Source organism: Haliotis rubra, unplaced genomic scaffold, assembly GCF_003918875.1.
Source record: "Haliotis rubra isolate DU_JTF1 unplaced genomic scaffold, ASM391887v1 Scf481, whole genome shotgun sequence".
In the NCBI taxonomy this organism is placed as follows: Eukaryota; Metazoa; Mollusca; class Gastropoda; order Lepetellida; family Haliotidae; genus Haliotis; species Haliotis rubra.
In genome coordinates, this window is record NW_025767170.1 from 133,842 (window position 1) to 147,459 (window position 13,618).

The window sequence follows — 13,618 nt, forward strand, 5'->3', positions numbered from 1 at the left end:
ACATACCTTACTACTGTCTTAGCACTGAGGATATTACGATTCCCTGCTCTAGTCTCACCCTGGCAATCCAGTGATTGACATCATGAACAATCATGTTTAACAAGTCACCAAGTCTGACCACCAATTCATTAAGTCTCCTCATAGAATCAGGATGGGTTGCTGGGTCTAATTCAAACCAGAATCCAACAGTGTCAAACCATTTACTACCAAATTACTGATCATTCATCCTTTACATGATATCAGTTAGTCTAACTAGTTTGTATTCTATCTAGGAATTGTAATCTTGGCCCTATTATCATAATGTGAGTGTGTTTGGTTTTAATGCCACTTTTAGCAATATCATGGCAGGGGACACCAGAAATATGGCTTCATGCATTGTACCTTTGTGGGAAATCGAACATGGGTCTTCAGCGTGATGAGCGAATATCATAATTAGATATATTATTGACATCATAAATGGAATTACACATATAAACTGGATTATACGATGTCAAATTACATTACATTGACTATAATATTTTCATTAAATGAAATCAATTTCTAGATCAGCAAATTATTAAAGAATTTTACACTATTGATTTCAATAATCAACAATATGATTACATCAGTGATACAATTATCAGTATTTTATTACTAATATGATGAACAGACTCATCAATATCAGCGATCAGATAAGAGATGTTAGACATAATTATATATATACATCGTTAAACTGTACTCAGATTCAGAGTACTACCATAAAAGTCTGTTACACAGATGCAGTCGGAAGAATAGATTCAGTGTTAAAACAAGAAAATCATGTTTTAAAAGAAACAACTAACATCTCACAGGAAGTGTCTTTTTCCAGACACTCCCAACAGCTCCGATTCCATCGCCAAACTAAACAAATCTATAATAGTGTAACGAGAAGGGATTGATTTTCATGTGTGCTGATCCTGAAGAAACAACTCCACGCATTTCCAGCTGGGCCGATACAATGTTCCCATCTCCTGGGACCCTGTGGCCAGGTTATATCAGGCGCCACAATTTGCTGTGCAGAGTTGTGGCACTTAGGCGTGAAGGGAAGGAATCCTATGATCTTTGGCCTGTGCATCCTATAATTGCCTTGATTTTAATTCTTAGTCAGCCTGCACATCTTTCAGTTTGACCAAAGTTTTCACTTCTAAGCTATGAATAACTACATAACAAATTATGTGACAGAAAACGTTTTTTTCACAGTCCTATTTCAAATCCAATGTGTGTGGGTTGCAGTAAGAATTATGATTAAAGTTATTTCCCTTTGGTTTAAGTAGCGACTGGTAGGAAAATGGCCAGTAAATTGTTGGCAATACGTTATTCACTTTTATAACATTGATCAATATAATCATGTATTAAAGTTGGTAAAATGCCATCGCAATATGATTGCTATAGTGGATGATTTTTCCAACACTACTGCAATAATGGATGATTATTGCACTGCTACTGCAATAATATGAAGTACAACTTCAATATTATGGCAATGGTGAAAATAGCACCAATGGTCACCCTGATGTTCAAGTGTTGCCCAGGGCTCTGTTACAATCTCCTCAACACTAAGACTGACTGACTGACTGAGTTTTAGTTTTACGCGGCTTTTAGCAATATTCCAGCAATATCACGGAGGGGGACACCAGAAATGGGCTTAACACATTGTGCCCATGTGGGGAATCGAACCCGGGTCTTCGGCGTGACGAGCAAACGCTTTAACCACTAGGCTACCTCACCGCCCCTCAACACTAAGAAAACTTTGTGCAACTCCCATACTCTAACATAGGCTTACGATGGTCGTAACGCTAAGATTGGTTGGAGCAGGAGTCCCAGGCAGACGAGTTGTTAACAGTGTGCTTATTAGTGTTGGGAATTGGTTAAAATCTCATAACTGATGATTGGTCTATTACAACCGATCAATCATCAAAAATAATTGGTTAGCATCATTTATCAAATGTTCCTGTTGTCTTTGTAAAAATAAAGAAAAAACATGTAGTAATTTGGTGTTGTTTTGGCAAACAAAATCCATTTGCAAATTTTGCATATTTAAAGGATTATTAGTATGTTAGGAACACAGATTTCCTGGATTCTTTAAGATAAATTCAATCATGACTTGGAACGAGCTTGTTTTGCTTATGAAATGTAAATTTAATGACACAGACAAAAGCAACCTTGTGAAAAATATTGTTGATGCCAACAAGTGTTGCGTTCGATTATGAGAAAACATGTTCGATTGCTTGGTCGTTTAGTCACTACGAGCAATCTTCAATTATTTCAATTAATCGGACCACAACTAGTGCTTATCACACACAAATTGAATCTTTTCTAGAAATCAGTGGTTAACAAACAGAATTTCTAAAATGTGATTGGCAATTATATATCCCCTCTTTGCCAGTTTCTGTAAATAAATATGTAATAAATACAAGAAAATATGAACTGTCATGTACTTCTTCAGTATTTGTTAGGAGCACTTTTAAACTACATGTACTTGACGACTGGCAAAAAAGTTGGTCAAGGGGACAGTCATGCAGCAGGGTATTACAATATATAACATCAAATCCAACTTTTTAGGGTGAAAGATCAGTGAAGCAGGATGTAGACGATTACCAATATAGCGAAAACATGACAATGACCAACCAAATGGTTTCATGCCACTTTTAGCAATATTCCAGCAACATCACATCAACAGACACCAGAAATGGACTTCACACATTGTATCCATATGCTGCACTCAACCCGGGTCAATCGTGTGGCACCCGAACACTTTAACCCATAGGCTACCCCATTACCCCAGCAAACCAAGAATCATGCCCAAAATAAATCTTGAGGTCAAACCCAAGACCAGGCACCTCTTGCACACATCTGGTATGCATCTGGGAAGACAGTCATCAATACCTTCACTATCTGTAGTCCCAGTTTGTCGTCATCTGGGTTGCTTCTTTCATTGAAGGCGAATCTCACGGTTTTCTCCCAGTCAATCTTCAAGTCTTTGATGTAGTGATTAGCCAGACTGAGCCAGACCTGCAGCAAAACAGACACGCTTTTAAGTCAGATCCTGCACTTCCCACTAATCATCTGTGTCATCCTCCGAGACATCGGCCATTTTCTATAATTTGTAACAGAAATCAAGTATCCATCTTTGTTAAAGTTACCAAATTGAAAGCGCATGGAAGTGCACACTCCAACTGCTGTTTGATCCTGAGACTTCTAAACAACTAGTCATTTGTCTCACATTTATTTTTTTCTATTTCAGCAAATGAAATTAGTTTCTGAAACCCAAAAACTGTTTCCTGAAGGGCAAATAATGTCCATCTTCTACTTCAAGAAACTTTCACAAACAAGATATGAAATGAAAATGATGAAAACGGTAGAATGTAAAACTAGAAGCTCAAAAATGTATTTTTATTTGCAGTGAAATGAAATTGCCAGCAGACTAACAAAATGTCAATTATATCAGATTGCTTGTTGCTGATGTAAAACCAACATTGGAGTGAAACTGGGGTTATTAGTTTGATACTTTGGCTCTTTTATTTGTCTTTGTTGTTTAATGACCCAACCAGAAATATCCTATAAAACCACTGTCTATATTTAAAATCAAGTCTGGACAAGACAATCAGGTGATTGAATCAAGGTCCATGAGCATCAAAGCAAGGCTAAGATAATTAAGTTAATGCCTGGCCACTTAGGCTTCAAGAGAAGATTAAAATCTAGATCTAGATCTATCTTGCCTCTTATGACAAGCATGTGTTGTTGAAGACCAAGCCTAACCCTGGGCTTCATGGGTGAGGTGAGGTGAAATTGGGTTTAACGTCGTGGCTTGAGAATTATATGTGTATGCGGCTGCTTGTACTAGCCCAGACTGAAGCTGGTTTTATAGTGCTAGCCCACTGAGATACCATGCCGCAGTGAAGCATGAATACCCCACTCAGACACATTATACTGACTCGAACCGACCAGTCCTTGTTGTACCCATTAATGCCGAAGCGCCAGGCAGCAGGGACCAACTAGATCTATATTTTAACGTTTTTGGTAGGGCCAGCGTTCGGGGATCGAACCCGCACCTTCCGCTCTCCGGCAGACGCTCTAACCACTACACCACGGAGGCGGCTTCTTCATGGGACAGTATCTTGAAGCATTAATGTCGCCTGAATCATAGCACAATAGCACCATCTTGACAAAAGAGGTTTATGTTGAGTGAAATATTTGGGTTGAAGGTAATTTTGAACAAACTTTGGTTATGTATGACTTAAGTTGTGATGTACAGATATATTCCTCTCAAAAGTTGATTGCTAAATATGCTGGAACAGCATAATGTTTAAGACAGGTTGTAAATGTTTTACAGTTTAGTGAAACTCGAGGAAAATATTTATAAACATATGGTGTAGATAAACCAAGAATCAAAATCTTGGATTTGAACCCACAACTTCTTAAGTAGAAATAAGGGATACAACTTGAAAAAATAATTATGGCACCAACAGTGCACCATAGTTCTGTTAAAGATATACTAGCATTCCTATCAAAATTTGATTACTAAATATGCAGTGTCAATATAATGTTCGAGACAGGTTGTAAATGTTTTACAGTTTAGAGATAACCAAGAATGTAATTATTAAGGTATGGTGTACACAAACCAAAATCATAATCTGGGATCTGAACCTACAACTTCTTTAAGTAGAAATAAGGGGTACAACTGGAAACAACTAAATGTGGCACCCACAGCGCACCATACTTCTGTTAAAGATCACAAGTACTGAATAATGGACACCACTGAATGAATGGCCTGGAGGTGAACACAGACCGTACTTCATCAACTGTCAAGGAGATCCTTCCTCTTGTCACTTTTGGAAGTAGAGAATTAATCTAATTAGACATTAATGGTAACATCGACAGTTGAGGCAAGAAGAATAAATACACCCTCAAACCCTCAAGGCTCAAATGTGAACTTTATATGTCTGGGATGAGTTTTTAATGGTATTTGAATGACAGTGTTCTGTAGAAGATCGCAGCTGGGGATTTAGCTGTAATTTCAGACTAAGAGCCTGTGTAATGCTGTCTTGTGCTACACATCTAGGTATTGCTTTTAATAGTTATGTGAAATACAAGTCACATTTGAAAATGTAAAACATTCATTAAAATGATAAATAAATTTGCTGAACTCAGCAATATTCCAGCCATATGTTCAGGACCAGACAATCCAGTGACTGATATCAGGAACAACAATTCAAAGCAAGGGGACACCAAGTGTGAGCACCTGATCCACTCGGTAGCTTCTTTCCACCAGCTGGGAGCAATATTCCGAGCGAGTGATGAGTGAGTGAGTGGCTAAGAACATTATTTCAGTTATATCACTGTGTGTCAGCTTAACATGAGAAGTGAGCCCAAACTGATACCAGTATCTTGTTTACCATGTTGACACCCACAAGCATGGCTATGGTTACAGTGAGTGAGTGAGTTAGTTTTAAAGCAGCTTTTAGCAATATTTCAGCAATATCACTGCGGGAGACACCAGAAATTGGCTTCACACATTGTACCATGGACTACAGCTATTCATGATACTTTCATAATATTATATACTACTCACACTTTGCTAAGGATCACAAAAATTCCCAACTTTACTTAAACATAGATTTATAATTTGAAATTGTATCCATTTAAAACTGGATGAATAATAATACGGTGACCCCTCTTTAGGCAAACAGTCACTTTAATCTAACCTTATGCACTTGATACATAAGTAACCATAAAAATGGTTTTCATGGCACCAATCAATCATTTTGCAAATCATGGAACGAGTCATTGACAAGTACACAACGGCTGTCAATAGCAGGAATGGGATCCACATGATGCACTGACATACTGAAACCTAGGATCCATGCTTACAATATGCTTAGATATTTAAACCAAATTTGACCCCACATCATAGTTTTCTGTTGAATCCATGATTTGATCCTTAGTAAAGTGTGAATAGTATAGTAGCGGACCCAGGAATGAGCTTTTAGTGTGCCAAACTGGGAATCAAACCCGGTCATATGGCATGAAGACCTAACGCTTCAACCTCTTGCCCGCTCTACCCTCCTTCCACTACCAACCAGAAGAGGTTAATCAACAGTTAATAATCCAACCTATTTCAGTCTCCTTGTAAATCTGGTCATGTTTGAAATCCTTCTTTCATGTACAAGACTTTCTGATATTAATTAACCCTGACTTTTGATCATGTTTCAATCCCATTTCATTTTGACGTCAAACTCTGGTACAGACTAAAGACACCATACAGAGTGTGTCAATCAAGATTTCCTCTCGAAGCAGTTTTTCACTTGAGAGATCATATATATATATGTCAGGGTAGAGACTGCGATCTGGTAGAATCGGAGATTCTACCAGTAGAGATTGCGATCGGAGTCTCTACCAGTAGAGATTGTGATCGGAGTCTCTACTGGTAGAATCTCCGATCCTACTAGTAGAGATTGCAATCGTAGTCTCTACTGGTAGAGACTACGATTATATGGAATAACCTATGCAAGCAAGTGCAAGCTTATGCAAGCAAGTATAATAAGTTGGGATAATGTTTTCCTATTATTTGCCAGTTATAATTGAACTTATTTATTGTTATCTTGTTAACTTTATTTGTTAAGTCTGTTTTGGAGTAAGGTATTTTGTTTTTTTTTTGAGTGGAGTCCAAATTTGGCAGCTTGGTCTCATGATGTAAATACAGTGTTACAAACCATTTTTAGGTGGGGAAATGACCAGGTGGGGATATGGCAGATGGGGTAATGACCTGGTGGGGAATTGCCCTACACCTATCCTCCCAAAATGCCGACATGCCAAGACACCTAAAACTACTAAGTTTAATGTTTGCCAGTTAACTGCTCAGTGCTGATTAAATACCTGACCTGCCTTACTTGGACCTGTTGTTATTAAACAATAACAGTTGATCTCTTGATGAAAGAAGTTGACTCCCAAAAACATGTCCATGACTCCCTCTCATGACACCAGGGAGTCATGATGACTCCTAAATTTTTATGCCTAGGACAAACACTGATTATGCAATTGATCTTGCTTGTAATCAGTTTTGTAATATATGTATATATTGTAATATGATCTCTCAAGTCACATTTGTATTTTTAGTCCTTAATATATCTGTAGAAGTGGAAACAGTCTAGTGTTATATCTGAATAAAATGCATAGTACTGTTCAGAAAAAGTGTCTGTTGTTTACCCACAGATCACTCAGAGTTTCTACCAGTTGAAGACGATTGCAGCCTCTAGTAGTAGGATCGGAGTTTCTACCAGTTGAATTGGAAAATGTACTGGTAGAATCTCCGATTCAACCAGTAGAGACTACGATTACAATCTCTACTAGTAGGATCGGAGATTCTACCAGTAGAGACTCCGATCGCAGTCTCTACTGGTAGAGACTCCGATCGCAATCTCTACTGGTAGAATCTCCTCCGATTCTACCAGATCGCAGTCTCTACCCTGAAAGGTTATAATCATTATATATATGTCATTGGTTTGCTAAAATTGACCCGACATGAGGACGGACTAGATATTTGGGACGGGCTATCTTTCCTACACTGGTTGTAGTCACTGCTAAAGTGAAGGAGTTATACTTAGCTTTACACTACGATTGCTTTTGAAATGAAAGCAGAAGCTTTTAACATGACTTGCTAATGTCTGCTAATGACAATATGCAATACACAACTTCGATCACTGACCACATGCAATTTGAACTTGAAACGTATCAGGCTATACACCATAAACAAAACGCATTGATTTATGGTTCGTGCACCTGAGTTTTGTCTCTGTCACATTATGTAATTACAGAGACAGGCAGGTGTGATACTTGTACACATGACGTTATGGTGTCTGTTGATTGCTAAATGTTATACACAAAAAATGAGCATGTTTGTTTTTTTGGTTGCATGTGACCTTTAAGTTGTCTATCAACAAACATATGTAATTATGTTCTTTACATTTGCTCTTCATCAATATGGTTAAAATTATGTAGTAAATATTTCCAGGAAAATATCTGAAAAATAGTTTGTCTGCACACAAGCTTTCAACCAGCTTTCAACCAGCCTGAACTTGCTGAACACTAAGTTATTTCCACATTCCTGGAATATATCGTCATTTCAATTTTGCCTTTCACATTCAAATGGGGACAATCAAGACTAGTTATTTTTAAGTTAACTAACTTTGAAAATCAAAACAACCAGAGCTTCTGATTATATGAGTTTTTAGCAAGATGGCCTCACTTTTGTTGTCGATGGCCAGCAACCTGTGTCTTAAATAGTGATAATAAATTATTGTTAAGGGCATGCCACAATGTGCAAATTATGTATAACTGGTATTATACGTTACATATTCATAAACACTGGAAGTGATTCTGCGGCATTTGATTGGTCGACTAGGTAAAACATAAAGGCCACCTCCATTGACAGACTTCAGATTTGCTTTTAACAGATGGAGGGTGTCACTGATCTTGTTTCTTTGACTACAGTTTTGTGTAGTAATGACGAAATAAACAGTCTGTGAAGTGATTTATTAAATAATTAACTGACTCTAACATGTTTTCGCAATTATGGGGTTATTAATGTAAAGTGAACATTTTGCCTAAATCCCCTGATTTACAGAATGCGTTGGAGGTTTTTATGTTTACACCTACCAAGCAAAAGCAAATTAACACTGAATCGGTCAATTATCTTGTCTAGAGATATTTAATCGCAAATTTGACGTCTTTACTAACAAAGTCGTCTTCTCTTGTTTGTTTGTTCAAATGAAGCGATACGATGGTGTTTTCTTACGCACTGGAAAAAAGTTTGACGAATGTATAACCCATAGATAAGCTGACCCCCTGAAAAATATTGAAGTCGATTACTAAATGAACTGCTTTCAATCATTTCTGTTTAGTTAGTCAATAGCAGCCTGATGACGGCCACTGTCAGGCTGTCTATAATGAATGTTGATAATAAGTTATAATAAGTTACAGATTAATGGAGCACATCTTACCCAGTGACTCATTGTTCAAGAATAGGTGAGGTGAGGTGAAATTGGGTTTAACGTCATGCTTGAGAATATTTCGCTCATATGACGACGTGCATGCGTGTGTATGTGTATGTGCGGCTGCTTATACTAGCCCAGGCTTAAGCTGGTTTTATAGTGCTAGCCCACTGAGATACCATGCCGCAGTGAAGCATGAATACCCCACTCAGACACAGTATACTGACTCCGAGCCGACCAGTCCTTGTTGTACCCATTCATGCCAAACGCCAGGCAGAGACCAACAAGTACCATATTTTAACGTCTTTTGGTATGGCGCTCTCTTCCGCTCTCAGGGCGGACGCTCTAACCACTACACCACGGAGGCGGTCTCATTGTACAAGATGTGTTTAAGTTTAAAGTTTAAAGTGATTTACAATAAACATTTCCACTCTCCACTTCTGAACTATCAAGTTTACTATGGGAACCTTTATCTCCTCAAGAATCATCGTCATATTATCTCATCATCTCAATGCCTAAAGTACATCAGCTTTTAGGATTTTCAACTGTTAGACTGTTACAAAAACCTGAAATTCTGTGGAAAAGAGTATTAACAGAATTTCTGCAAAGGTAAAATGTGCATAACATTGACATTTCCGTGGGCCCTGTTGATAGTGAGGTTTTCTTGAAGACAAAAATTAAATGAATAATTACTCTTTACAAATTTCATCCCCTGGCATTACCAGATCGGTCTTTTTTTGTGAAATGACATTTATGGTAGATTTACAACGCCATAGAAATACAGCACATGGACAGCCTTCTGTTAATACAAAAAATCTTTGAATTTCCTTAGTTAAGAATCCAAACACGAGAGATAAATGTGACAGGAATCTGCTATAATTGTACCATTCAGCCCAGAAAACAGCAATAAATCTGTCCACCAAATCCATGCATGAAAAGCAAAATCTAATGCGTCTCCTACGGAGGGAAATTGGCACATTTCTTTGACATTTTCAAGATCGATACAGACACACTGTGTACACGGCAGGAAAGTTTTGGAGACAAAACATCTAAGTGATCGATTTAGAGCAATTGGGAACTCGACAGAATGTGCTATGAAAGTGCCATTAGTTGAAAGGAATACAAGTATCATTGATTAATCACCGTCCAAGGAGGTTGAAACATGACAGAATCACATGGTAAATGACGTTGAAAATGCTTAATCCCAATTTTTGTTTTCATAAATTTTGTTTAAAACTGAAATCACTTTTATTTGAACATCACTTTTGCTGAACATAAGGTACAAGTACAAATGCAGAATGGTCTTAAATATGTTACATTGTGAGTCATAGGGCCCAAATTAAGTTTAGTTGTTTCTACAAACCAATAAAAAAGTATTGTTGGTTGCATGTTTCATATCAGGGACATTTTTGTTCCAGTACATGGTTAGCACACAGCCTGGATATGTTTTTTTTAAAAGCAAAATAATATTTTTGCAATCCCATCAGTTGTGAAAACCTGAATGCTTTCTACCAAATTTCTGTACTAAAATCTCTGTTTGAAAGTACATTAGAGAACCACAGGGGTGGAAATAACCCATTGCCCGACGTCCGAGTCCAGTGTTTTTTCTGTTGGGCAAGCAAATTTGTACATCACACTGTACCGGTGTCCAGTTGATATTCCAATGTTAATTATGTTGTTTATTTAAAAAATCAGCAAGAAAATGGTCGGTATAGTGGGAAAATTATCTAGCACTTATGTAGGGCTAGATTCAATCGGCAGCCTATCATTCCATCGGTCTAAAACTTATTGCAACATCTGCAAATCATTTCCTCAACAGTAAGCAGGCATTTTCTCCAAAACCATCGGGTAATCATACACACTTGTCGGGTCATAGATGGCCTTGACATTCAAGTGACCTGAGCAGTAAATTTGTAAGAATAATTTTAGAAGTTAAATATTTATAAATATAATTTCCTAAAATGAATCAATATCGAATGCATTTTACAACCTCTAAAACTATTCTTAACAATTTACTGTTCCGCATATTAATCAAAAATATAGGATTATTGCAAAGTTCATATTTCGCTACATTAGCAAACAGTCAAAATCTTACAGTATATTATATTTTCCACCAATCGGATGGCCCAATTTCGCTTTCTGCGAATCCGGCCAGATCACTTGAACGTCATACTATCTATGGCCGACAAGTGAAGTATGATTGCCGATGGTTTTGGAGAAAATGCCTGCTTACTGTCGAGGAAATGATTTGTAGATGTTGCAATAAGTTTTAGACCTGTGGAATGGCGCTGCCGATCGAATCTAGCCCTACATAGGTGCTGTCAACGTGGCTGGAATTAATAAACGAATTTAAACGGTGAGTTTCGCTGTCTCGGGTGATCCAATGATTTTGGCTTGGAATTGGCGGAGGTTGCTGTTTTCGGTGAGTCGTGGCGATATAACTTTGAAATAATGATCCGATTGTGACCATTTATAGCTCATTTTGTAGGGAAATCATCTTGCTTTTGATCCGTAGGCCTCGACAGGGCCTTAAAAATAGTTTACGTGGTGAAATCTAACTTAGATTGAGGAAGGGGTGGTTCCGTCGTTACATCCCTTTCCTTTTATATAGTACTAGGGTAGGGTCTATATACCTATATGTCTTCTGACGCTGTTTCTAAGCATGACACGCCTCTGTGGGTGAGGTGAGGTGAAATTGGGGTTTAACGTCGTGCTGTGTGTATGTGTATGTGCGGCTGCTTGTAGTAGCCCAGACTGAAGCTGGTTTAAAAATGCTAGCCCACTGAGATACCATTCCGCAGTGAAGCATGAATACCCCACTCAGACACATTATACTGACTCCGAGCCGACCAGTCCTTGTTGTACCCATTAATACCGAGTGCCAGGCTGGGACCAACAACTACCATATTTTAACGTCTTTTGGTATGACACGGTTGGGGATCAAACCCACGACCTTCCGCTCTCCGGGTGGACGCTCTAACCACTACACCACTGAGGCGGTCAGTTGTCTTTGGTATGTACTGTAAGACAATAGAGATATACGACCCTTGATAATTAAGGACAGAAACAAGAATCTTATGAGCTTCATCTGAAGGCGGACACCCACACCAACAGGTTCTTTATGAGTTTCAAATACTTCCCCTGAGACAGGACAGTCTGCAAACATTCGACACAAAGCCGTAATCTACACTGAGACCATTTGGAATATGACACAAGGGTATCAGCTTCATAATTCTGATACGTGATATATATACCTTTAACATTTACATATATATGCCTTTAACCTACTAGGAAAATGTCTTTCTCTAAAAATTCTATCAGTTTAATTTTTTTTTCTTCTGTAATTTTATCATCATCAAAACTCAAATCCACAAAAGTTTTCTTTAACTTTTTTATGAGAATATTTTTAATGGCTATGTTGTTTGATCGACATGCTTTGAGTGAGTGACTGAGTACTGTTTTACTCCGCTTTTAGCAATATTCCAGGAATATCACGGCAGGGGACACCAGAAATGGGCTTCACACATTGTACCCATGTGGGTCTAGATTTCCTCAGGTTCTGAAATCCCTAGGGCTCCTTTTCAACCAGGGTGTTCGAGACTAAGCCTTAGTCTTATTGTACCCCATGCAAACGTGACGAGCGAACACTTTAACCACTAGGCTACCCCACCACCCCAACAACATGCTTTGAAATATATACACCTCACCAATAAAGTTGCAGAACACTAAATTCTTTCAAACTATTACACAATTATAGACGAGGTCAGTACCTGATAATACCAGGTATTGACCAAATTCACCAGTCCATAATTGTTTTATTATGTAGTTACCAAAAAAAAAAGCTTCTAAAAACCAAAACATGTCCATTTAGTCTAGAAAAGTAATTTTATTTTCCCTACAAACCAACAACGTTATGTCGACAACACTGTGACACTTAAACAATAGAATGACATCATAGCTTGACGTCAAAATCTATTTTTAGTAACACAAGTCAATATGACTTTTGGTCGGACCTGGGTTGGAGTCAATATGCTGTCTGTCGATGGTCATGTGACCGCCTCTAGACCAATCAGGTAGCCGGAAAAATATGCTTACATAATCACATAATATATAAGCGAGTGAGTGGGTTTAGTTTTACACTACTTTTAGCAATATTCCAGGAATATCTCGGCGGGGGACACCAGTAATGGGCTTCACACATTGTACCCATGTGGGGAATCAAACCATGACAAGCGAACGCTTTAACCACTGGACTACTGCACCTCTCCTATAATATACGATGCCACATGAGACTGACTATAGCAACAACACAGAATCCAGTGTTCGATAACTTCTTTTTATCTTTAATGCAGTAGTTCAAAGTCTTATTATTTTGAGTATCAAAAGGTGTCAGTAACTAAATTGATCTTAAATCATTCTGTGAAATATTTAAGAGAATATTTCAAGAACCAGTACTTTTGAGTCACTGAATATTACTCGCATTTAATAATTCTCTTTGAGCATTTCATTGTTTTGGGGTGTATGAATATACTTTTATTTCCATTCTAGGTCCATTTGGAAATTAGAAAAATGTCGACATTTTAAACAATAATTTCAGATGAAACACCAGCAAC

General features: G+C 37.8%; 1 protein-coding gene across 1 annotated transcript in view; it reads right to left on the reverse strand.

The window, feature by feature from the left end:
- The window catches only part of LOC124291092 (TBC1 domain family member 30-like), a 131,466-nt gene that overhangs the window by 11,719 nt on the left and 106,129 nt on the right, over window positions 1-13,618 (reverse strand). Inside the window, 1 exon segment of the mRNA XM_046727994.1 lies at window positions 2,902-3,027. Within this exon segment, the coding sequence (XP_046583950.1) occupies window positions 2,902-3,027 (126 nt within the window).